The sequence below is a fragment of the Dipodomys merriami genome, unplaced genomic scaffold (assembly GCF_024711535.1).
Source record: "Dipodomys merriami isolate MVZ:Mamm:240054 unplaced genomic scaffold, mDipMer1.0.p SCAF_11, whole genome shotgun sequence".
NCBI classification, from domain to species: domain Eukaryota; kingdom Metazoa; phylum Chordata; class Mammalia; order Rodentia; family Heteromyidae; genus Dipodomys; species Dipodomys merriami.
The window spans coordinates 15,368,816-15,394,596 of NW_027202382.1; the positions used below are offsets into that span (position 1 = coordinate 15,368,816).

The following is a 25,781-nucleotide window of genomic DNA, read 5'->3' on the forward strand; positions in this document are numbered from 1 at the left end:
GTGCTATCCCTGAGCTTTTTCCGCTCAAGGCCAGTGCTCTGCCACTTTGATCCAGAGCACCACTTTTGGTTTTCTGGTGATTTATTGGAGATTTATTGACTTTCCTGCCTGGGCTGGCTTTGAATTACAATCCTCAGCTGTCAGCTTCCTGAATAGCTAGGATTGTAGACGTGAGCTACTGGTGCACAGCACTTTCTTGCTTTTTCTGACAATAATGTAGATTGAACCCAGAGCGTTGCAATTACTGCACAGATGTTTAAGCCATACCTTCAGCTCTATTTTTCTTTTAGTTCTTGCTTTAATTGTATCATCAATGTATAGATTTATTTTATTACTATGTAGCCCAGGCTAGCCTTTAAACACTTGCAATCCTGCCTGCTTCCATTTTCGGAGTACTGGAACTAAATTGTGTACTACCACACCTAGCTCTCTGATTTTTTTTTTTTTTTTTGGCATGGGGCTTGATCTCAGGGACAGAGAACTGTCCCTGAGCTTTTGTGCTCAAGGATAACGCTCTACCACTTTAAACCACAGCTCTACCTCTGGTTTTCTGGTGGTGAATTGTGGGTAAGAGTCTCACGACTTTCCTGCCCAGTCTGGCTTTGAACCTCCATCCTTAGATCTCAGCCTCCTGAGTAGTTAGGATTACAGGTATGAGCCACCAACACCGGGCTCACAAAGAATTTAACAACTTCAAATCTTTTGTGGATGAAGACAAATAAATTATACCTAAATTCAAGGAGTATAGAAATAGGATATAGTTGTGGGGGGAAAAAACTAATCAGCAAATATTGTTTTAATTCTTACCATTTACTCAAAGATACCAACTTTGTCTGTGCCCTGAAGTTAGCCAATCTGCCTATGTTCTCTCTCTTCTCCCTTTCTCCCTTTAATTCTGTGTAACACATTTATAACAAGGTAGGTATAGTAGCAATTGCTCATCTTCCCAGCATTTGAGACGTTGAGGCAAGAAAATCTCAAGTTTGATGCAGCCTGGGCCACATGGGAAGACCTTGTCTTAAAAAATAAGAATAACATAAAATTTACCATCTTAACCATTTTTAAATGTGTACCTCATTGGCATTAGGTACATTTGCATTGTTATGAAGTCATCGCTCCCTCCTTCTCCAGAACCTTGTCATAAACAAGCCTTAACACAGTATCTTTCTGTCTATATCCCTCTCTGTTCCTGTCTCTGCTACTCATTGCTGTACTTTTAGCCTTTGTAAATTAACTTCTCTGGTAACTCCTATAAATAGAATCATACAATATTTGTCCTTTAGGGTTTGGCTCACTTTGTTTAACATAATGTAATAATGTGTTCAAGATTCATCAATGAAGTAGCATATGTCAGAATTCCACATGAACTTAGGGTCTTGAGTTCAAAGATGATGCTCCACCACTTGCGCCATACCTCTGCTTCCAGCTTTTTTGCTGGTTAATTGGAGATAAAATCTCACAGATTTTCTTGTCTGGGCTAGTTTCAAAACTCAATGCTCATATCTCAACCTACTGAGGAGCTAGGATTACAGGCATGAGCTACCAGCACCCAGCTCTGAATTCCTTTTTAAAGCTAAATAGTACTCCATTGTGGGTGTGGCCACATTTGAAGTATCTATTCATTTGTCAATGGACAGTTGGCTTTATATGACTTTAGTCAATTTGTGTAAATTCACAATGCATATGAACGCCTAAATATCTTAATCTTTGCTTTAAATACTTTGATATATTACCTAGAAGAAGGAATACTGAATCTATAGAATTTTTAATTTTTAGAATATTATGTTTAATTTCTTTTTCTGATCTTGTTCATGAGTGTTTTTAATTAATTTTATTTTGTGTTTATGTGGTACCAAGGAATCAAACCCAGGCCCTTATGCTAGGCAAGCACTCTATTGCTAAGCCACATTCTCAGCCCTATGTTTAATTTTGTTTTTGTTTTTGTTTTTGTTTTTTTGGGGGGTCTGGTCATGGGGCCTGAACTCTGGGCCTGGGCGCTGTCCCTCAGCTCTTCAGCTCAAGTCTAGCGCTCTACCACTTGAGCCACAGCACCACTTCCGGCTTTTTTGTTTCTTTTTGTTTATGTGGTGCTGAAGAATCGAACCCAGGGCCTCAGGCATGCAAGGCAAGCGCTCTACCACTGAGCCACCTTGCCAGCCCCTATGTTTAATTTTTTGAGGTACTGATCCAGTCACAAAAATTTCAACCTCTCTTCATCAACACAATTTATTTGTGTATGTATGTATGTATGTATAATGTGCGTTTTCTGAGACAGGGTTTTGCTACATAGCCAAACTTGATCTAGAACTCATTTTATAGCCCAGGCTGGTTTCAAACTCACCAGCCTCCCTTGGTGTTAGGCTTAGAGTAGAGATCCTTGAATGAAAGTTGGCATGGCTTCAGAACTCAAAACATAGAAGGCCTACACTCCCATTGAAGGCACACCTGAGTCTCAGAGGGGATCTTCCATTGGACTTTCATTCAATCATTGATTGAGCAAAAGCTCATTTTACACTTTTCATATACCACTATGCCTAGGTATTGGGTATACTTTGGTAAAAAAAAAATAACAAAAAAACCCACTTTTTATTTTCCCTATGTGGGGCCAATAGCCTGGTCAAGGAGCAAGCAGTAATCAAATAATCAAATTTGCCATTGCAACCTATGCACTGGTGGCTCATGCCTGTAATCCTAACTACTCAGGAGTTTGCGAGCTGAAGATCAGTTCAAAGCCAACCTAGGCAAACAAATCTAAGTTTTTATCTCCAATTAACCAGCAAAAAAGTAGAAGTGGAGGTATAGCTCAAATGATACAGCACCAATCTTGACCCTGAGTTCAAGACCTAGTTGTGGCATCATTTTTTTAAAAAGCCATTGCAGATGTCCATAATGATGGGAAAGGGAAAGAACAGAAAGTATTCAACGAGTAAAAGGGTAATTGCAAAACACTTCTGTGAACAAGTGACATTTAGCCTGACACATAAGGGAAAGAAGCTGCTGATCACTGAGAGTGTTCTGCAGAGGCCAATGAGTATAAGGCTCCCCTGTGGGAAATAACTTGATGTATTTGAGGAATAGAAAGGAGATCATTGGCCCAAAATATCAATATTCATTCCAGTTACGATTGGAAAGAAGCAAAAGATTTTTTTCCTTCTCCAAGAAGGAAACAAGTAAACAAATATGATTTCTGCCTCAATGATTACTGGCTACAGAAGTTTAAGATTTTAAAAAAAGCAAAAAGAAAAATGAATTGAAGAAAGCCAAGGTAGATACCAAGAACCATTCAGGCAGCTATAGAAATGTTCTGAGGGGAAAGTTTGCATTTAAGAACCAAGATTTGTGGAGGAGATGGATTTGAGATTTATTTTTGAGTTAAATTCTTAAGGATTGAGTGAGGGTTGGGAAGGTGGCTCAGTGGTAGAGTGCTTGCCTTGCATGCATGAGGCCCTGGGTTCGATTCCTGAGCACCACACAAGGAGAAAAAGCTGGAAGTGGCGCTGTGGCTCAAGTGGTAGAGTGCTAGCCTTGAGCTGAAGAGCTGAGGGACAGTGCCCAGGCCCAGAGTTCAGGCCCCATGACCAACCAAAAAAAAAAAAAAAAAGGATTGAGTGATAGCTTGTTGCAGGGTCATCAGGGAAAGGAAGATTGCAGACTCCTGATGGAAGCATGTGCAGTAAGCTGCTGTTGAAGCAGGTGGAAGGGTCAGGAGAGGAGTAAGTCTGATGAGTGTTGGAACCAAAATCAAGAGTTTGGTTTGGGTAGATTACATCTGTGAATCAGCCAATTGGAAATGTGCAGTGTGTTCTTATGTCTGGAATGCAGAGCAGAGATTTTAGCTGGAGAAATCAATCTGGGAGCCAGAGAGAGATGCATTTTCCTAAAGTATAAAGAGAAAAGCAAAGAGATTGAGCCTTGGGAAATGTAAGCTCTTAGAGCTTACAAGGGAGGGAGAAGAGAAGGGACAGTGGGACTGGAGAAGTGGCAACCTATTGTGACATCAGGGAACTCAAGGATGGAGAGTGCTTTGAAAAGAAGAGATGCCAGCTATAGCAAATGTTCCTGCATTGTCAAATAAAATGAAGATTAAAAAGTGACCACTGAGCCAGGCACTGGTGGCTCATGCCTGTAATACTAGCTACTCAGGAGGCTGAGATCTGAGGATCACAGTTCAAAGCCAGCCCAGGCAGGAAAGTCCGTGAGACTCTTATCTCCAATTAACCACCAGAAAACTAGAAGTGGCGCTGTGGTTCAAGTGGTAAAGTGCTTGTCTTGAGCTGAAGAGCTGAGGGACAGCACCCAGGCCCAGAGTTCAAGCCCCATGACCAAAAAAAAAAAAAAAAAAAAAAAGAAGTGGCTACTGGAAAGTGACACAGTGATCCATGCTCAGAATACAGTTTGAGAACAAGGTTGAGGCAGGTGCCAGGGAGTCTGGCATCACAATTGCTGGATCTCCTGAACTTTGTTATGATCTGTAATAGACCATTAGAAATGTTGAGGTGGCTGAGGTCTATGTACAAGATTAAAAGGATCTGTCTAGAAATCTAGGAGCGCAGGGGTAGGAGGACAGTGGTTCACAGCTGGCATGAAATTCAATAAATTAACAATTAAAGCAAAGATGTTTAGAGATATGAAAATGGCAGCCTAGTAAGCAGAAAACCCTCACTTCACCACCCTCACTAATACCACCTTACCACCCCCCAAAGAAAGAAAGAAAGAAAGAAAAGATCCAGAATGATGTGTTTTACCTTTCCTTCCTGATTAGTATCTGCAAAGACCAAGCTACCCAAGCCTGGCAAAATGATTCAAGGCTATAAAAATCTGAACATTTTTCTCAGTTGACCTGCTGACTTGCCTGTTGTCTTCTTTCCTCTATTTGTTCTCTACAGGACACTTCACTGCCATGGTGTGGAAGAACACCAAGACTATGGGAGTGGGGAAGGCATCTGCAAGTGATGGGTCTTCCTTCGTGGTGGCCAGATACTTCCCAGCAGGGAACATTGTCAACCAGGGCTACTTTGAAGAAAATGTCCTGCCTCCAAAGAAGTAATTTGTCCAATGGAATGGGAAAGTGGGAGACATAGGAATGCAGCTATTAAGTGCCTAGAACAACGAAAAAAAAAACAAAACAAAACAAACCAGCTGCGAGTCTGTCCCTGTGGATATATGTACTTGTGTGTATGATGCGTGTATCTCCTAAACACACACTTGAATGTATAGTTCTGGATGAACTCTTTCTTAAAGGAATTAATTAATGTTAAAGTAATGAACATCGGAAGCGTTTATCTAGATGGTTACCCACACCACAATTGTATTCTGAGAGTTGGGTAGAGGGAAGGGGAACCAGTTAATTTTTTTCTTTTTGTTGTTTTTAGGAGCCAATTTCTTTTGTACCTTCCTCCCCTCCCCATGTCCATCTTTGGACATTTTCTATGCCATATATTTGTAATGCTGAGAACTGAAGATCATTCTATGTGATTTTCATGCATTGAATTCTACTTTCAGTAGATTTCTCAGAGTATTAAACCCTCATTTAACTGTGCCATAGAACAGCCTGCATTGACGACCTAGAGCAGCAGCCAGAGTTACTTCACAGAGTCAGTGAGATTTCTCAGTTGGAAGACATGAGGTCATCCCCATGCCTCCTGGGATTTGCTAATGGGATTGCCAATGAACAAATAGAGCAAAAGCTTTACTTCCGAGCTCAATGTTACCCTGGTTTCTGGGGAGTTGGACTAGGTCTGGAATGCACACACGCACACACACACACACACACACAGACACACACACACACACACACACACACACAGCCCCCAGGTGGCCCAGGGGCCTTGTTCTTAGAGAGAGCACTTCACACTGCCTGGGAAACTAGCCAGGAGGCTTGGAGGATGAAGTCAGTGGTATGAGGGTGAGGGTGACCTCACCCAGGGCCCCTGGGGGGAGCCCTCCAGACTCTGCCCTGCCCCCATCTTCGAGGCCCCTTCCTGGCAGCTGTGGCCGCAGCTGTGCTGCTGCTCGCTCCTGGAATGTGTGACTAGCCCAAACGATCCTGGGTGGTGTCCCAGACAGGGGCTTAGAAATGCTCATTTGTTCTGTGTTTTGCCTTAAACTATACAAAGTCCCTCCCGAATAGCAGTTTTACAATGTCTCTCTGGGATAGATCAACCCAGATGCCCAACTGAGTATCCCTGAACCAAAGCTTCTCCATCTGCCAGGTTAGCAGGGGCCCAGGGAGAGAGCTGTTAGCCAGTCATTGAAACAGCTTCTTGAAAGTCTAAGTTGAACTGTGAACACAGTCTTGTGCTGTACCCTTCATTTCATCCAGGGATATTGACTAATAAAACAATAAAATCTTTTTCTTTTGTGTAATATCTTCCTCCAGTGTGATTTGTTTTGATTCGAAGTTAGTGGCTGAAGTAATTCATTTCCTTGAGTATCTCAACCCCAGGGATTCTTTTAACCCCTCATCTGTAAACCCGTGCTGCTTAAGTGGTCAAGTTTTGTACCATGTGACTTTGCCAGCACACAGCTGATTAGACTAGAGTGAAGACCTAATCTAAAGGAAGGCAATTCATAGGTTTGCCATGAACTGGGAATTTAAGCAATGATACTTGGAAACAATTTACTGGTGGAACTGAAAAAGTGAAGATGTCATGAGTTGGAACTAAGCCAAAGCTATATGTAGGGAAGCTATGAGTGGACAAGACAGAGAAATACAGTTACCAGGTTCAAGAAGAAATATTTTAAAAGGGAACTTTCCTGAACTCTCCAGTTCAGGGCCAGTTTTGAGTATTTTTAAAACAAACCCTTCATTTTTTCCAGGGCTTCATAACAAACTGATGTGTCAACTGATGATCCCCAAAGATTAGGGGCCCCAATTCTCAGGAGTCTCCATGAATAGAAAATGTGGAGCTGGGCAGGCAGCTGGTAGTGGGTGGGATGAAGAGAATGGGAAGGGGTCCCTTTTTGGCCATACCAGGCAAACTGCCAGTTGAACTTCCTGGTGGCTTCTAGGGACACCAACACACTACACACACACACACACACACACACACACACACACACACACACAGAGCTAGTGGTAGTGGTGGGAGCTAGAATGCCACCAGCCTCTGAAGGCTAGACTCTGTTTTCACAGTTAGTAGGATTAAAGAAAAAGCTGCTTTCCAGGACTGAAGAAAAGCCAGACAGGGAAAACAGTTGAACACTCCCATTTCACACTACTTTGATGGACTTCGTGTCCTTTTTTGTTCTTTTTCTTGAGACAAGATTCCACTATGAAACTTGATTTTCCTGCCTCAGCCTCCAGCATGCCGGGGTTTCAGCAATGTATACTGCCATACCACGTGTGTGTGTGTGTGTGTGTGTGTGTGTGTGTGTGTGTGTGTGTGTGTGTGTGTGTGATGGGCTCTCACTACATTGCATAGGCTGATCTTAAACTTCTGGACTCAAAAGGTCCTCCTGCCTCACCCTCCCCAGTTGCTGAGACTATAGGCATTCAGCGCTGTAATGGGTTCTTTGAAGATGGCAAGTCTCACAAATCGAACAGCCTAGAGCACAAACAATCTGGATTGCCCACCCTCTTTTGAAGCCAGAGGGTGAGGAAGGAGACACAACCCTGACTTGTGGCTCTAAGAACAGGCTTCCCTCACTAGGCCTCAGTTTGTGTGTCTGGAGGAGATCTGACACTTGGGGTTAGGTCTGTCAGATCCTCTGGCTTCTACCCCACCCTCCAGGCACAGTTTCTGGCTGAGGGCATCCATGAGAAAGATCCTTCCTGCACTGGTACTTTGCGGCCTACTGGCCCCTGCTCCTGGATAGATTCCCAGGAAGTGAGATCTACCAACCTGGATACCAGTGGGAACCAGAGATTCATACTAAGAGGACAAAGTTACACAGAATTGGCTGCATCTGTCCAATGGCTGCTGCTTCTCAGGAGGTAAGAGAAGCATTTAGAGCATTGTGCAGCCTTCCTCCAGAAATTCTAAGCCACACATCATACCCCAGAATTTCCTCAGAAATTCTAAGCCATGAGTCATATCCCAGAAGACTTAGTCTTCGTCCTTCCATCCTTCCTCCCCCCCCCTTTCTCTCTCTTTCTTTTTTTCTTTTTTTGCTTTGTCAGTTGTAGGGCTTGAACTTAGGGCCTAGGTGCTGTCCCTGAGCTGCTAGCACTCTAGTGCTTTGAGCCACAGCTCCATTTCCTCTTTTCTGGTGGTTAATCGGAGATTAACCACATAGATTTTCCTGCCCAGGCTGGCTTTGAACCATGATCCTCAGATCTCAGCCTCCTGAATAGCTAGGATTACAGGTGTAAACCACTAGCTCCCGGCAAGACTCAGTCTCTCCTGTCCAGGCATCAAAGTGAACAAAGTCTTAAAAAGTAATTGTCTTTTAGAAAATAATTCTCAAATCACTAGATCCCAAGCTAAGTTTGATCTAGAATGAAGGAAGAAGAATCAAGAATGAGAATTTGACTTAAGCCAGGGAGGGAAGAGCTGAAGAATCTCTTAATCCGAAACTGACAGTCTCCTTGAAAGGGGCGCTCAGGACCACCTGAGATTCTGGAGTGGGACTTGCGGCCCCAAACTGAGCTCAAGGACCTGAGTCTGGCCTGACAAGGGCCTAAACCAGGTCTTCTAGGCACCATCTTGCAGGTGCCAGGGCCAGGCTGTGTCCTTCCTGGAAGCTTCCCATAGCTTAAGACAGCCACAGATGCACTTCCCCCACCCCCAGAACTCCAGAGCCTTGTACCCCAAGCCCCAGGGGTGCCCCATGGGAGGCGAAGCTGGCTGGGTCTGTGTGAACAGTCAGGAACCTGCGACTGAGACCGCGCCTCCTGTTGGGCTCAGTGGGAACAGGTGTGGGATGGCCAGGCAGTGAGGTCTTAGCGCAGGGAGAACAGGGGTCCCCGGGCCAGGCCGGGCCGTGCACAGCGCTAAGGAAGTGCGCGCTAGGGCTGGAGATTGGTCTGCAGCCTCACCCGCAGCAGGCTCAGAAATCTCCGCCCTGCCCCACCCCCACCCCCCTCCCCTGCCACACTCCGGAGACCACCCCAGCGCCTGGCAAACTGTAGTATGACAAGGAAAAAAAAAAAAAAGCAAAATTGCAGCTGGCATTTATTGAACTTTGCTAAGAAGTGAAACACCATGCTTAGCATTTTCTCACTTGAACTCTTTGTAGAGTGTTACTCATCCATGGATGGGGAGGGAACTGTGGTTTAGAGTGTGAGCCACTTCATCAAATCCTGACCTTTGCCCCTTCAACATTTTACAAATGGACTTCTGGGAATGTGGAGGGAAATGATCTGTCTCTACAGGCCCTTCTATCTCCAGACTGCCTGGCTCCTGCATCTGGCAATTAAGAGTTTCCTCCTCCTCTCTCTCTGCTTGGGGCAGAATGGTATCCTTGAAAACCCAGGGTGACTCTTCTCTGATGCCCAGGATCCTTGACAGAGAAAAGGACTGAGACCTGAGAAATACTGTAGAAAGCTGAGTGGTTAGGGAACTCCTTGACATGGTACAGAGTACTAAGTTATAGACAGCCCTGCTCTGTTTTCTACTGGCGCTGTGACCTTGCATGAATTCTTTCTTTTTCATAACCTCAGTTTCCCTCCAGCAAAGTGAGAGGATTCTTCTAGATCATCTGATAAACTCTTCCCTCCCCTCGCCCACCTTTCCTTATCTCCCCTGCACATAAGGTTTTCCCACAGTCCCACGAAAATCGTCTCTAACATTCTAGAAGCCTTGAAATGAGATTTGAAAGTCCAGTGTTGGCACTTCAGCCCATAGCAGTTTCCTCCAGAATTCTGGCCTTGGGTTCTAGAATGTCTGGCTCAGGAATGTTGGAGCCATCAGAGGAGAGAAGGGCTCTATGCTTCTGAGAAAGACCACCTCAAGGGTGGCATTGTGATGACCTTATGATGTCACTCTATGACCTCATCCCCTCTCCCACCCCTACTCCTCTCTGGTCAACTACCCTGCAAACAGCCATCAATCTGAATCCCGAAGGCCCTATTCTCCAGTACCTGCTTCTGATCTTCTGCCTCCGCCAGCAAGAAGCACCATGAAATTGGAATTCACTGAGAAAAACTACAACAGCTTCGTGCTGCAGAACTTAAACAAACAGAGGAAACGGAAAGAGTACTGGGACATGGCCCTGACAGTGGAACACCATGTCTTCTTCGCACATCGCAATGTACTGGCTGCTGTCTCTCCGCTGGTGAAGAGCCTCATCTCCAGCAACGACATGAAGACCACCGACGAGTTATTCATCACCATCGACCCCAACTACTTGAGTCCGAGCACAGTGGACCAGCTCCTGGACTACTTCTACAGCGGCAAGGTGGTGATCTCAGAGCAGAATGTGGAAGAACTGCTCCGGGGGGCCCAGTACTTCAACACACCGCGTCTGCGCATTCACTGTAACGATTTCCTCATTAAGTCTATCCGACGGGCCAACTGCTTGCGCTACCTCTTCTTGGCTGAGTTATTTGAGCTCAAAGAGGTCTCCGATTTGGCCTACTCTGGCATCCGTGACAACTTCCATTACTGGGCCAGTCCCGAAGGCGCCATGCACTTCATGCGCTGCCCACCGGTCATCTTTGGCCGCCTGCTGCGTGATGAAAACCTCCACGTGCTCAACGAGGACCAGGCTCTCAGCGCACTCATCAATTGGGTGTACTTCCGGAAGGAGGAGCGGGAGAAGTATGTGAAGAAGTTCTTCAATTACATCAATCTCAACGCCGTCTCCAACAAGACGCTGGTGTTCGCCAGCAACAAGCTGATGGGCATAGAGAACAGCTCGGCCCACGCCACCCTGATCGAGAGCGTGCTGATGGACCGCAAGCAGGAGCGGCCGGGCAGCCTGCTCAGCTACCAGCGCAAAGGGGCCCTCCTTGATTCCGTGGTCATCCTCGGGGGCCAGAAGGCTCACGGGAAGTTCAACGATGGAGTGTTTGCCTATATTATCCAAGAAAACCTGTGGTTGAAGCTCTCAGAGATGCCCTACAAGGCAGCAGCGCTCAGTGCCACGGCCGCTGGGCGCTACATCTACATCTCCGGTGGCACGACTGAGCAGATCTCGGGGCTGAAGACGGCGTGGCGGTACGACATAGATGACAACTCCTGGACCAAGCTGCCTGACCTGCCCATTGGGCTTGTCTTCCACACCATGGTGACCTGTGGCGGGACCGTGTACTCAGTGGGTGGAAGCATCGCCCCGCGGCGATACGTCTCCAATATCTATCGTTATGATGAACGCAAGGAGGCCTGGTGCCTGGCGGGGAAGATGAGCATCCCGATGGATGGCACTGCCGTGATCACCAAGGGCGACCGGAACCTGTACATTGTCACCGGACGCTGCTTGGTGAAGGGCTATATCTCCCGAGTTGGGGTCGTAGACTGTTTTGACACCAACACGGGGGATGTGGTCCAGTGCATCACCTTCCCCATCGAGTTCAATCACCGGCCCCTGCTCTCTTTCCACCAGGACAACATCCTGTGCGTGCACAGCCACCGGCAGAGTGTAGAAATCAACCTGCAGAAGATAAAGGCCAGCAAGACCACCATGTCAGTGCCTCTCTTGCCCAACAGTTGTCCCTTGGATGTGTCCCATGCTATCTGCTCCGTGGGAGACAACAAGGTGTTTGTATGTGGAGGTGTCACCACAGCCAGTGATGTCCAGACTAAGGATTATACCATCAATCCAAATGCCTACTTGCTGGACCAAAAGACGAACGAGTGGAAGACCTTGGCCTCTCCACCAGAGGCGCTGGACTGCCCCGCCTGCTGTCTAGCCAAGCTACCTTGCAAGATTCTTCAAAGGATTTGAACAACTTTTTAAGTGGGAGAATAAGTAAATGCATTATTATTCACAGTTTAATAAGAGAAAGAGAGGAAGGTGGGCTTTTGGTTCCTTCTTAGTGTTCCAGCCTATGTTTGGTCCCAGGCCAGGGCTGCTTCCGGTAAAACTGAGCTGGTTATGTCAACACAGGCTGGAATGGAAGTCCCTGCTGGGTGGGTCTGAGGCATATCGTGTGCACTGACTCCCAGTGGGGAGAAATTCAGGGTTACTGTGTCACTGGTGCTATCTAAAACGAGACTGGAAAAAGAACCTCCTCATTGTGAGGAGGAATTGAAATGTACCTCCCAGGCACTGGCCAAAGAGGTAGCTAGAAAGATCCCCAATTCTATACCCTTATAGTCACCTCTCAGGTATCTGCTGGACTGTCAGAATAATCTTTCTTCAGAGTTATGATCCCTCAGCTACACCCTCTCCCAATACCCACTTCCCTAGAGTGTTTCAAGAGAGCAGGGCAGGGCCCATGCAAGGTCTGGGAGAGGAGCATCATGGGCTGGGAAGGAAGAAGGTAATATGGGCAAGGCTCAGAGAGGAAGGCAGAAGGGATTCAGGATTAATAGGCAGTTGTATTTGTATCACTATGGTAGTTTGTGTCTTCTTTGTGGAGAAGTTGGGGATTATTTAATATGGTTTCTAATATATATATACCAGATACATGAGGCTCAAGGAACTGGAACTAGAAGAGAGGCTAGGATAGAGAGAGAGAAGGAGAGACAGAGAAAAAGAGAGAGGGGGAGGGAGGGAGGAAGGAGAGAGCTGTCTATTAGAGAAGCTTGGGGAGAATGACAGAAGGCAGATGAAGGTGTAATAGGAATATAGTCCCTGGGACCAGGGGTCCTGCCTTGAATACAGTTCATTCCTTATTGGGTGATCCTGGGTAAGATATTTAACATCTGTGTGCTTAGTTTCCTCCTTCATAGAAGGGGACTAAGTGCTTCCTTCATGGTGTATATGTGAAGTTTAAGTGAGTTAATGTGTGCAAGATGTCTAGGACTGTCCCTGGCATGTGTTAAAGTGCTATAGAAATACTTTTTCAACAGATAAAAGAAGAGGTAAAGAAAGGGTTTAGATTCTTAGGCTCTTGAATTAAGTGAGTCCTATAAAATACTCTTTGAGACACCTATTTCAAAACCTTTGTGAGCTTTCTGTAATTTTTTTCTTTTTGTCGGTCATAGGGCTTGAACTCTGGGCCTGGGTGCTGTCCCTGAGCTCTTCAGCTCAAGGACAGCGCTCTACCACTTGAGCCACAGCTCCACTTCCGTTTTCTGGTGGTTAATTGGAGATGAGTCTCATGGAGTTTCCCCTGGGCTGGCTTTGAACCTCAAACATCAGATCTCAGCCTCCTGAGTAGCTAGGATTACAAGCCTTTCTTTAACAGGTTTCTATTTCTATCATTTGTGTATCCACAAATAATCCTCAATAGTTTAAATGTTAATTCCTTGAAAGCTGTAATCTTCAGTCATCCATCCATTCCTCAATTCATTCATTCACAAATTTACTCATCCATCCATTCATTAAATCATATGCATGTAAAATCATACATACCATTCAATGGGAACCTTTTGTTCTAGTTCCCTGTTTCAGGTGTTGGAACCCCAGCATGACATACAGTCTACAGGCCAAGGATGACAGTACTTACCCCAGTGCTGTGCAGCAGAAATGTGATATAAGCCATGTGTATATTTTAAGTTTTCCTAGTAGCCAGTTCAAAAAGTAAAAAGAAGCCAGTAAAATTAATTGCAATATATATTCCATTTAAGCCAGCATATATAAAATTCTTCCACCTAAATATGTAGTTGCTGGGTATGGTGATACATACTTATATATTCTCAGCATTTGGGAGACTCAGGTAGAGAGGGTCATGAATTCCAGGCCAGCTTGAGCTACATGACAAGACCCTGTCTTGAAAAAATAAGTAGTCAATGTAAAACTTTAATGAAACATTCAGAATTCTTTTTTTTCTTATTGCCTTTGGAATTCACTGTGTATTTTACATTATAGTATGATTCAATTCATCCTAACCACACACACACACACCCCTGCCAGCTCCCAGCTCCCAGATCCCAACTGCAAGAACAGGGTCTTACATATCCCTACACTAACTCTACTGCTGAACCACAGGATTAGCTAACCACAGGATTATCTCTTGCTGACTCCCTACACTACTGCTCATGGCTGATTGATTGGTTGACTGATAGCCTGATTTTTTTGGTTAGTCATGTGGCTTGAACTCTGGGCCTGGGTGCAGTCCCTGAGCTCTTCAGCTCAAGGCTAGCATTCTACCACTTGAGCCACAGCGCCACTCTGGTTTTCCTGGTGGTTAATTGGAGATAAGAGTGTTATGGACTGACCTGCCTGCATTGGTTTCAAACCATGATCCTCAGATCTCAGCCTCTTGAGTAGCTAGGCTTACAGGCATGAGCTACCAGAACCCAGCACAGCTGATTTTTTTTTTTAGCCTGAACTCTGGGCCTGGGCGCTGTCCCTCAGCTCTTCAGCTCAACGCTAGTACTCTACCACTTGAGCCACAGTGCCACTTCTGGCTTTTTTCTTTTTGCTTATGTGGTGCTGAGGAATTGAACCCAGGGCCTCATGCATGCAAGGCAAGTGCTCTACCCCTGAGCCACCTTCCCAGCCCACAGCTGATTCTTAATTCTCTCTGCTTTCTGCGACTCCCCACTCTTCTCTTTTCCCAGTTCCCAGCCACTTACCTCTCATCCTGCCATTAGATGTCCAGAAAAAATAGAAGTCATATGACCTTATGAAACTACTTTTAAAATATTGTCCTTGCCCTAGAAAAAAGCCTTGTCCTTTCTAGCTTTATTTTTCAGTCTTGGGCAACTACTGATCTACTTTCTGTTATCATGGATTTGCCTATTTTGGTTATTTCATATGAATGGAACCATACATTTAAATGGCTTCTTTCACTTAGCATCATGTTTTTAAGGTTCATCTATCATAAAGTATGTTGTATTTTTTGCTTCTCCATTCAATAGCTGACCAACATTTGAGTTATTTTCCCTATTTGGCCATTACAACTAATGTTTTTCTGTGAGCACTAATGCACAAATTTTGTGTGGGTGTATGTTTTCATTTCTCTTGAATGTGTACATAAGAATGGAACTGCTAGATTTGTCATAATTCTGTGTTTAATTATTTGAGGAACTGCTAGACATGCTTTCCAAAGCAACTGTATCATTTCACATTCCATTTCAAAATGTATGTATGAGAATTCCAATCTCTCTCTAGAACCTGGCCAACATGTCTTTTCTGTTCTGAATATGGCCATCCCAGAATTATAAGGTTGTATCTTGTGTGTGTGTGTATGTGTGTGCTGGTTTTTGAACTTAGGACTTCACATGGGCTAGACTGGTGTTCTACCACTGAACTGCATCTCTAACCCTGATTTTGGCTGATTAGTTTTAGGATAGTGTCCAAACCAACTTCTACCTCAATCTGCCTACTTTAGGATTCCCATAATTTCTGGGATGACAGGTGCAGTGGAGTTTCATGGATTTTTCTGCCCAGAATGGCCTAAAACTGTGATCTGGCTCATCTCAAGATGGATGTCAGGACTGTGCCATTGGTTGAGATCAGGGCTCCTAAATTCTTTTGTACGGCTGACCTCAAATAGCACTTCTCCAGATTCTAGTATCCCAAATAGCTAGGGATGAGCATGAGCCACTGGCACCTGGTTCATAGTGTTTATAATTTGCATTCCCCTAATAGCTAAGAGAGTCTTTTTGTGAGTTATTTGTTGACAGTTGTTTTTTCTATGTCCAATTGCTATCAGAGAAAGACCGATATTCTCCAAAAAGAGCTGGGGTTTTGTTTTGTTTTGCTGCTGCTCTTTTAAACAGTATTTTGCTGTGTAGCCCAGGCTGACCTCAAACTCGTGACTCCCTGCTTCTACCTCCCAAGTGCTGAGGAAGAGTTTTGCAAGGGTGAAACAAAGCATGGAGGGCCATAGTGCATCAGACCACAGAATCATGGCAAGTCTCCATGCCTTCCCTATCTATTGACCTTTACCAGAAAAAGTTCAGGGACAGTGCTCAGGCCAGGAGTTCAAACCCTACAACCAATCAACCAAACAATAACAACAAAATCCCAGAAAAGTGAATGATATATAATTGTACAACTTGAGAAATTATTGTAAATATCCACGTTTCTATTACTCAGTTCAGGAAATAGAATATTGACACTACCCCTGAAAGGCCTTCTTTCTGATTGGAAACTCTTCTTTCACATCTGACCTTTATGATCTGTTCCTTGCTTTTCAACATAGTTTTACTCACAAAGAAAGCATTTCTAATAATATGGTTTACCATATTCTGAGCTTCACATAAAAATTGTACAGTAGGGATTATATTATGCCTGGCTTCTTTCACCCAAAATTATGCCTTAAGATTTATCCATATTGCTGTACATAAGATGCTTTATTCGATGTTACTTCTGTGGAATATTCTAGCATATAAATTTATCATCTTGTTTATTCATTTTCATGCAAATAAACACAAGTTATTTCTAGCTTGGGCAATCATAAGCCATGTTGTCCTATAAGGATCCTGGTGCACATGTATTCAGATTTATCTAGGGTGTGAGCCTATGAGTGATGAATGATTTTGCCAAGTGACTGTACCAATTCATGCTGCCTTCGGCAACATATGAAAATTGTTCTTGCTCTCATATCTGCCAATGATTGGTATTGTCAGACTTTTAAATTATATGTAATCTTACATGAAGCAATCTCAATGTTTTTCATTTGCAAATAAAGTAAGCTCCTTTTCTTGTTGATTGGTTACTTGGATTTCTTCTTATAAAATCTTTGCTTTCTTCTATTTCATTTGTCTAGTTTTCGCTTATTGGTTTATATAAATTTTTATTTATTTACTATTATTAGAAGTAAATAGTATTTATTGTTTTGTGAAGACATAATCTTGTTATGTAACCTGGGCTTGCCTAAAACTTGTAATCCTCCGATCTCATCCTCCTAAGTGCTAAGATTATAGGCATGTGTCACTATACCCAGATATTGTGTGTGTGTGTGTGTGTGTATGTGTGTGTGTGTGTGTGTGGTACTGGAGTTTGAACTCAGGTCTTAGCACATGTTAGGCAAGCACTTGACCACTTGTACCATGCCCTGAGCCCAGGAATTCTTACTATGATATGTATATGTCCTTTATCTTACATTGTAGATATCTTTCCCCTCTATGGCTTGCCTTTTTTTTTTGTCAGTTGTGGGGCTTTAACTCTGGGCCTGGGTGCTGTCCCTCAGCTCTTCAGCTCAAGGCAAGCGCTCTACCACTTGATCCTCAGCGCCATTTCTGGTTTTCTGCCGGTTTATTGGAGATAAGAGTCTCATGGACTTTCCTGCCTGGGCTGGCTTTGAACCACGATGCTCAGATCTCAGCCTCCTGAGTAGCTAGGATTACAAGCATGAGCCACTGGCGCCTGACTATGGTTAGCCTTTATTCTTAGTGGTATATCTTAATTTTAATCTGACTTATGAGTCTTTTTGTTATTGTTGTTCTATGCTTTAAAAATAATACTATCCTAAGGTCCTGGAGTATTCCTCTAAAATAAAAACATCATTGTTGTTTTGCTTTTCATATTTAGGCCCCTAATCTATGTGATAGTGATCTTTTTCTCTATGGTATTAAGTAGGACCTAATTTCATTTTTTTACCATATGGTTATTGAATTGTCTCCATGCTTACCTTCCAACAGTGTTCCCTTTCTTGTACCTTACTTCTCCAAACATGGATGGATGTGTTTAAGGTCTCGCTTAGCCTATCTGTCTAACCTTAGGCCAATTTGACAGGCCCCCATACTGTAACTTTATCATATCCCATAGAGTTTAGACTAACCCTAGGTTGTCTATATCTTTTGAGAGTGTGTTAAATTTATCAATTTATGGAAAACTGGTATGTTTAATGTATCATGATAGATATTGAATGTTATCAAATACATCTGCATCTAGCTCAAGGCTAGTGCATGACCACTTGAGCCAAAGCGCTACTTCTGGCTTTTTCTGCTTATGTGGTTCTGAGGAATCAAAACCAGGGCCTGATGCATAACAAGGCAAGCACTCTACCACTAGGCCACCTTCCCAGCCCCCCTGCACAAGTTACTTTTAATAATTTATTAATTTGAAATAATTCATTTCCAGGATAAATCTTAGTTATGCCAATATTATATGTTGATACATATAATAGTATATTTCCATAAATACTGGATTGAGTAGTTATATAATTTGTCTATTACTGAATTTCACATTCATTCATACTTTTACTTGTAAAATAATAATGTTAAAATTAAAATTCTGGGGGCTGGGAAGGTGTCTCAGTGGTAGAGCGCTTGCCTTGCATGCCTGAGGCCCTGGGTTCAATTCCTCAGTACCACATAAGCAAAAAGAAAAAAGCCAGAAGTGGCGCTGTGGCTCAAGTGGTAGAGCGCTAGCCTTGAGCTGAAGAGCTGAGGGACAGCGCTCAGGCCCAGAGTTCAGGCCCCACGACCGGACCCCCCCCCCAAAAAAAACATTTAAAATTAAAATTCTGGTGTACAGTTCTATTATTTTTGACATAGTTTATATATAAAACATTGTTTAGATCTAGAGCTAAAACCACCACAACAGAAACTGACCTTGTACTATCTTTTGTATAGACACAGCTTCCCCCTCCCAGTCCCAGCTGCTGCTGGGAAATATTTTTGGAAACAAAAATATTTTGTTAGTTTATATTACTGATACAGAGGGATTTCACCGACACCCTTCCACACATATTTACAATGTATTCCAATCAATTTAATCCCCTCTATACTCTCCTTGCTCTCAAAGTTACTGAATTTTTAAATATTGACTTTATATCCTGCTATATAGATAAGGGTATTTATCATCTAGGGGGTTTTATTTTTGGTGGGATCTATAGGGTCATCTTCAAATAAGAATAATTTTATTTCTTCCTTCCCTATTTAAATCCTTTTTAGTCCTTTCTTCTGACTCATTGGGTTGGCTTGAATTCTGGTTCCAGTGAGGAGAATGGATACTCTTGTCTTATTCCTGACTTTAGGAAAAATGATTTGTTTTTCCCCATTTAATCCTATGTTGGCTATAGGTTTTTCGTATGTTATTATAGATACTAAATTTTGTCAGTTTTTTGTTTAAGATCATGTGATATCTTTATTATACTTACTGATTTTATTTTATTTTGGGGTCCGGTAGTGGGGCCTGAACTCTGGGCCTGGGCACTGTCCCTCAGCTCTTCAGCTCAAGGCTAGTGCTCTACCACTTGAGCCACAGCGCCACTTCCGGCTTTTTTTCTTTTTGCTTATGTGGTGCTGAGGAATCGAACCCAGGGCCTCATGCTTGCAAGGCAAGTGCTCTACCACTGAGCCACCTTCCCAGCCCTACTTACTGATTTTAATGTGTTAAAGTACCCTTGCATCCTGAGATGAAACCAATTTGATCATGTGTTGTTTAATTTGGTTTGTGAACTTTTTATTCAGCATTTTTGCACCAATGTTCATCAGGATTGGTCTATAATTTTCATGTTTTGATTCACAGTGTGAGCTTAGTAGCATTCTCTTTTATTCCTGTTTCATGGAAGAGTATGAGGAGTACTGATGTTAGCTCTGATAGGTCTGATAGATTTGATCTTGTCCTGGACTTTTATTTTTGTTGTTGGGAGACTACTATTACGGTGATATCAATTGCTTCTTATAGATATGTTTAAGTGGTTAGAGCTTTTGGGTAGGTCAATTATATCTAAAAATGTAGCCATTTCTTCTAGATTTTCCAATTTACTTGAAGTATACATTTTCAAATTATTCTTTCTTGATGATCTTTTGGATTAAATTGATATTTATTGGAATATTTCCTTTTTCATCTCTAATTTTATTGATTTTTCCCTCCTGATACTGGGGTTTGAACTCTCGGGGCCTCTTACTTGCTCAGCTTGTGTACTCAGCTGGAACTTTAACTCTTGAGCCATACCTTCAACCCTGCTTTTTGGTCATTACTTTAGAGATGAAGGCTCACTCTTCTTCTTGAGCTGACTTTGAACTATGATCATCCATGATCACATCTGTGAACAAGTAAACCAAGAGTATATGCAAGAGTATAAGGCCATGAGTTCAAGCCCTTATATACACATATACTCTCGTCTTTTGTTTTGTTTTGTTTTGCCAGTTGTGGGGCTTGAACTCTGGGCCTGAGCGCTGTCCCTGAGCTCTTCAGCTCAAGGCGAGCACTCTACAGCTTGAGCCACAGTGCCACTTCCCACACAAATACTCTCTCTCTCTCTCTCTCTCTCTCACACACACACACACACACACACACACACACACACACACACATACACAATTACACAAAGTTATTTTTAATTTTCTTATATTTGTCAAGACTTTCTTTATAGCCTAAAATATAATCTATTTTGGAGAAAGTTCTGTAAGTTTCTGAAAAGAACACAAATGAAAGACCATGGAAGTGTGTCAAATCTATTTGGGCTATGGTGTCATTTAGTTTTAGAGTTTTTTTGCTGACTTTTTGTTTGGATGACCTACTATTAGTGGGCATGGGATATTTAAGTTTCCTATCATTCTGCTGGAATCTATCAATGCTTGTAAATTTAAAAGTGTTTCATGAATCTAGATATGCTGCTATTTGGTGTGTGTGTGTTAACAACTATTATTTTCTCTCAATGGAGTGTTCTTTTTGTTAATATGAACTACATGTCTTTTCTCTTCTGATTGATTTTAGTTTGAAGTTAATTTTTTCAGATGTCAGTATGACTACTACTCCTTACTTTCCAGGTCCCTTTGCTAAGTCTGTATTTGTCTTTGTCAGGGAGACAAACCGATGGCTGGGGTTTGATTTTTAATCCAAGTTGCTGAGTTAAATCTTTTGATGAGAGAGTTGGAACCATTAATATTGAAGGTTATGTTTTATTTCTGGTCATTTGTTGTTTTTATGATGCCTGTTTCTTTCCTATTTCTCCTTTGTTCATCTACTTGAATAATATGTTTATCATTTCTTATATTTTCCTTTTGATTATCTTCTGAAAGTAGGATGCCCTTAAGTATCCTTTGTAGTGTTGGTTTAGTAGTCATGAATTCCTTTAGCTTTTGTTTTATCATGGAAGTTTTTTTCTTCCTTCACTGTGAACAACAGCTTCAATGGATACAGTAATCTAGATTGATAATTATTATTTTCCAGAGCTTGAATTATTTCCTTTAATGACGTCCTTGTGTTGAGAGCTTTTGTTTTTGTTTTTAGAAAATCTGCTGTTTTTTCTAATGGGTTTGCCATTGTATGTATCTTACCTCTTTTATTTTTTATTTATTTATTTGGTTGGTTGTAAGGCTTGAACTTAAGGTCTGGGTGCTGTCCCTGAGCTTTTTTACTTAAGGCTAGCACTCTACCACTTTGACCCACAGCACCACTCTGGTATTCTGGTGGTTAATTGGAGATAGGAGTCTCACCGACTTTTCCTGCCCAGGCTGGTTTGAACTGCGATCCTCCTATCTCAGTCCCCTGAATAGCTAGCCAGTGCCTGGCTTTACATTAATCATTCTTGTCATTGTTTTTTTTTTAATTTTTTTCTTTGAACTTACCTTCTCTAGTAGCACTTATCTTTTATTATACAGTAAAGACTCAATTTCTTTTTTTGGGGGGGGGGAGTCTGGTTGTGGGGCCTGAACTCTGGGCCTGGACGCTGTCCCTCAGCTCTTCAGCTCAAGGCTAGTGCTCTACTACTTGAGCCACAGCTCCACTTCTGGCTTTTTTCTTTTTGTTTATGTGGTGCTGAGGAATCGAACCCAGGGCCATTCTGTGTGAACCTCTTTTCCACTTAAGATGAGAAAGTGTGGTTACAAAAGCTATTTCATTTGATAAAGTACAACCTTGTGTTTGTGGACATGCTTAAGGAAACCAGTCATTACTATTGTTCCAATATATTTAGATGAGTATAGAAGCAAAGATGTATTTTTATATCTAGGAAGATATTATTTAACCAGGGTGGTAATAGGAAGGATAGTAGGGATAGCACTAATGAAGAATACTAGATGCATTTTTATATAGGGAAAAAAGGGGTAGGATCTAAACATGATAAACAGGTTAGTGAGAAAGTGGAGTAAGCCAGGTGCTGGTAGCTCACACTTATAATTCTAGCTATTCAGGAGGCTGAGATCTGAAGATCTGGTTCAAAGCTAGCCCAGGCAGGAAGGTCCCTGAGACTCTTACCTCCAATAAACCACCAGAAAACCAGAAGTGATGCTGTAGCTCAAGTGGTAGAGCACGAGCCTTGAGCTGAAGAGCTGAGGGACAGCGCCCAAGCTCCGAGTTCAAGCCCCACAACTGACAAGAAAGAAAGACAGAAAGGAAAGAAAGAAAGAAAGAAAGGTAGAAAAGATATACTTAGCATTATGCTGGGATATGGGGGGAAGGAGAAAGGAGAAATGAAAATTGAACAGAAAACCACACATGTACATATACAAAATAATCACAAGAAAACAACAACAAAAGGTGTTTGGCAATCTAGTTAACAGCTAAGACAGTGGGTAATAAGAAAGGATTAGGGATGAGGGAATAGAAGAATAGACTATAAGCAAAAAAGCAGCTTTATTTGTAGATCAGAAAGTATAAATAAATAGGGGAGAGCTATAGAAAAGGGAAGAATAAATTATTTAAAGTAGAATACCAAAAGGCAAATGTTGTAGCTCTGATATGAGGGCTTCAAGGAAAAAGAAAGAAAGGAAAAGCAGAACTCAAAAGTAAACGGGAAGAAGAAAACAAAAATTATGTATATTGGATATACAAAAAATAATCAATTCATAGCCCAGTGCCAGTGGCTCAGGCCTGTAATCCTAGTCACTCAGGAGCTGAGGTCTTAAGGATTGAGTTATATAGCCAGGTCCAGTAGGAATATCTGTGAAAACCTTATGTTCAACTAACCACCAAAGCAGAGCTGTGGAAGTAGAGCTGTGACTCAAGTGGTAGAATGCTAGCCTTGGGCACAAAAGCTCAGGGACAATACTCAGGTATTGAGTTCAAGAACCAGCTCTGGTGTACACACAAAATAGATAAATGAATAAAACAACCAAACCAGAATGACATCCAAGACAAAGAGGCCTATATAATAATATAGGAATTTTTGTCAACATTTTCAGCTTCTTTAATGGAAATGTTCCTTCAAATGCAAATACCTTTCTCTGTATTCCTCTTCCCACAGCCCTCAGCATTCCTTGTCCCTGTATTGGAGTGCATGCTCTCTAGGTTAGAAGCTGATGATGGAACTACTTCCCTCCCTGAGCTAAGGCATGGACAACACTTTGGCTCTCTCCTCTCAGCAGATCACTGTTCCAGAGTTCAGTTTCTTTTGGGAAAGGAGGGAATGCACAGAAGCCCTGCATCAACTCGTCTCTGGGATACAACTGGAATGTAGCTGATTGAGACTTATCTCACCCAGATCTTCAGTCTCGCTTCTGTTCCTACGTTGGGCCTCTCTCATTAGTGTTGACTCTAGCTCTCCTCACCTTTAGTTGTGACCTCTGTTGTCTGCTGCCTTAGTCCTGCTATCCTTCTCATCTTCATGGCTAACATCCAAGACCACTTGCTACTGATGTAGCTCTCTTTTCTTCTCACTTATACAGTACTATCACTATCACTGCCTAAAGCAGTGTCCTCCCCTACTTCATCCTTTGTGTTCAAGTCCCCTTCAAGGTTCCTTCTCTTCTTGCTTCTATTTATTTTTTTTATTTTATTTTTTGCCGGTCCTGGGGCTTGAACACAGGGCCTGGGCACTGTCCCTGAGCTTCTTTGTTCAAGGTTAGCACTCTACCACTTGAGTCAAAGCATCACTTCTGATTTTCTTCTGTTTATGTGGTGCTGAGGAATCAAACCCAGGGCTTCATGTGTGCTAGGCAAGCACTTTACCACTAAGACACATTCCCAGCTCTCTCTTCTTGCTCTGCTCACCACCTTCTTTGTCCCTGATCCCAACTGCTGTCTCGTCTGTGTCCTTTTTGCCTGTATCTCCAGCTCCAACTCCTTATCATAGTGCTGTCTGTTCTTTTTCTCCCCATTCCCAAAGGACCAGCCAGAAAATCTATTTTTTACTTCCCCATTGTTCCTACAGCCGCTAAGACCTGTTCTTGATGTTGCCTTTTCTTGTGTTTCTTGAAGCTCTGGTCGTCAAGTTCTGGGTGCTTCTCATCTATCATCTTTTCAGTTGCGGGAGCCCTCTTTTTTGTCTTTCTGCTTCCTTTGTGGAAGGAGGGTGCTCTCCGTTTGTGGTTGAGAGCTCGCAGGGTCCTTGCCTGTGAGTTGAACCAAGGAGGCTTGCTGTGGGTGCTTGTAGCCCAGCAAGCTTGGCCTTCATTGTATGTGATCCCAAGACATCTTTGTGTGCTGTTTGCCCCTCACAGGCTTGGAGTAGTACTGCATCTCTCAGAATATTTGGAGGTGTGGGCCCGTGGTGGTTGCCACTAAACTCTCCAAGTCTTTGTTTGATTTCTCTCCACTGGAAGTCAGTATGGCTGTCTCTTACCCTGCATTGTTGCTCACTTAGCAGACACCAGGGATCCATGAAACTAGAGGATCTCAGTTCTTGAAATCTAAACAAGCACAGCAAGGTTTGGCAGTATATTAAGGCATCCTTCACAAACTTCTGCAACGGCAAGCTGAGTGTGGGAAGTATTTGATCAGCCGTCTCTTTAGAAAAGTGTTTTGTCTGTACTCCATCCTACCCATCTTCCATTACCAAACTGGCTGCTGTCTTGTTGAAGAACTTATTTGGCCCCACAAATCCCTTGCTAGGATCGCCTTCAGGGTTTGGGTGGTGTCATTCTATTTCTGGCCCAGGCCTTTCCCTGAGTCTATTCATGCATCAGTGCTGCTCCTACAAAAGCTGCATCTTTCAACTCTTCACCTCTGCAGTGACTTTCATGGAAGATGGGCAATGTCGTTCTGTTTCCAGGCTCTCACCAGGGAAGGAGAGTGGCATTTTCTATCACTGAAGGAGTTGTCTACTTGGATGCATATGCCTACTTTAGTAGTATCCTGAAACTTTACTGTATCATTCATTGGCCTTCATTGTGTGTGACCCCAAGACATTTTTTTTATTTAATTTTTATTTTTTATTGTGAACATACTGTACAGAGGGGTTACAATTACATGGGCAAGATAATGAGTACATTTCTTATCATTGCAGCCTCCTCCTTTGTTTACCCTTCACATCCCTTCCCAGCCTCCCCCTGCCCCCCACCCCAAGACATTTTTGTGTGCTATCTGCCCCTCACAGGCTTGGAGTAATACTGCATCTCTTCTTTGGGGGTGAGAGCCCCTGGTGGACTCTAGAATTTTCTTTATATAAAACGTATCTGCAAATAGGGGCATTATCCATTTCTAATTTGCATGTCTTTTATCTCCTTCATTATAATTCCTTATGTTCCTTTCAGATATATTATGTTTTACTGGTTAATCAACTCTTTATCATTATGTAATGTCTCCCTTTATGCTCTACCACTTGAGCCATAGCACTTCTTCCTTGCTTTGAGTCTACTTTGATATATCTTTTTCCATCTTTTTGTTTGTTTATTTGTTTGGTGCTGATGCTGGGGCTTGAACTCAGGGCCTGGACACTGTTCCTGAGCTCTTTTGCTTCAGGTTAGTGCTCTACCACTTTGAGCTACAGCTCCACTTCTAGTTTTCTGGTGATTAATTGAAGATAAGAGTTTCACAGACTGTTCTGCTCCAGCTGTATTTGAACCACAATCCTCAGATCTCAACCTCCTGAGTAGCTAAGAATATAGGTGTCAGTCACCGGTACCTTTTAGCCACTGGCTAAAAGTTAATTTTTGGGGTACCAATCCTGAGGCTTGAACTCAGGGCCTGAATGTAGTCTTTGAGCTTTTTTGATCAAAGGTTAG

General features: G+C 42.8%; 2 protein-coding genes across 3 annotated transcripts in view; both read left to right on the forward strand.

The window, feature by feature from the left end:
- The window catches only part of Glipr2 (GLI pathogenesis related 2), a 28,469-nt gene extending 22,103 nt beyond the window's left edge, over positions 1–6,366 (forward strand). For both annotated transcript variants that reach the window (XM_070009776.1, XM_070009767.1), the window contains exon 5: positions 4,887–6,366. In XM_070009776.1, the coding sequence (XP_069865877.1) occupies positions 4,887–5,047 (161 nt within the window). In that variant the 3' untranslated portion in view covers positions 5,048–6,366. The remainder of the gene's footprint in view (positions 1–4,886) is intronic.
- Positions 6,367–9,957: 3,591 nt separating this feature from the next.
- On the forward strand, positions 9,958–12,092 carry Ccin (calicin). Its single transcript, XM_070005723.1, has one exon. The coding sequence runs from the start codon at positions 10,063–10,065 to the stop codon at positions 11,827–11,829; it is 1,767 nt and encodes a 588-aa protein (XP_069861824.1). The 5' UTR covers positions 9,958–10,062; the 3' UTR covers positions 11,830–12,092.
- Positions 12,093–25,781: the final 13,689 nt, after the last annotated feature.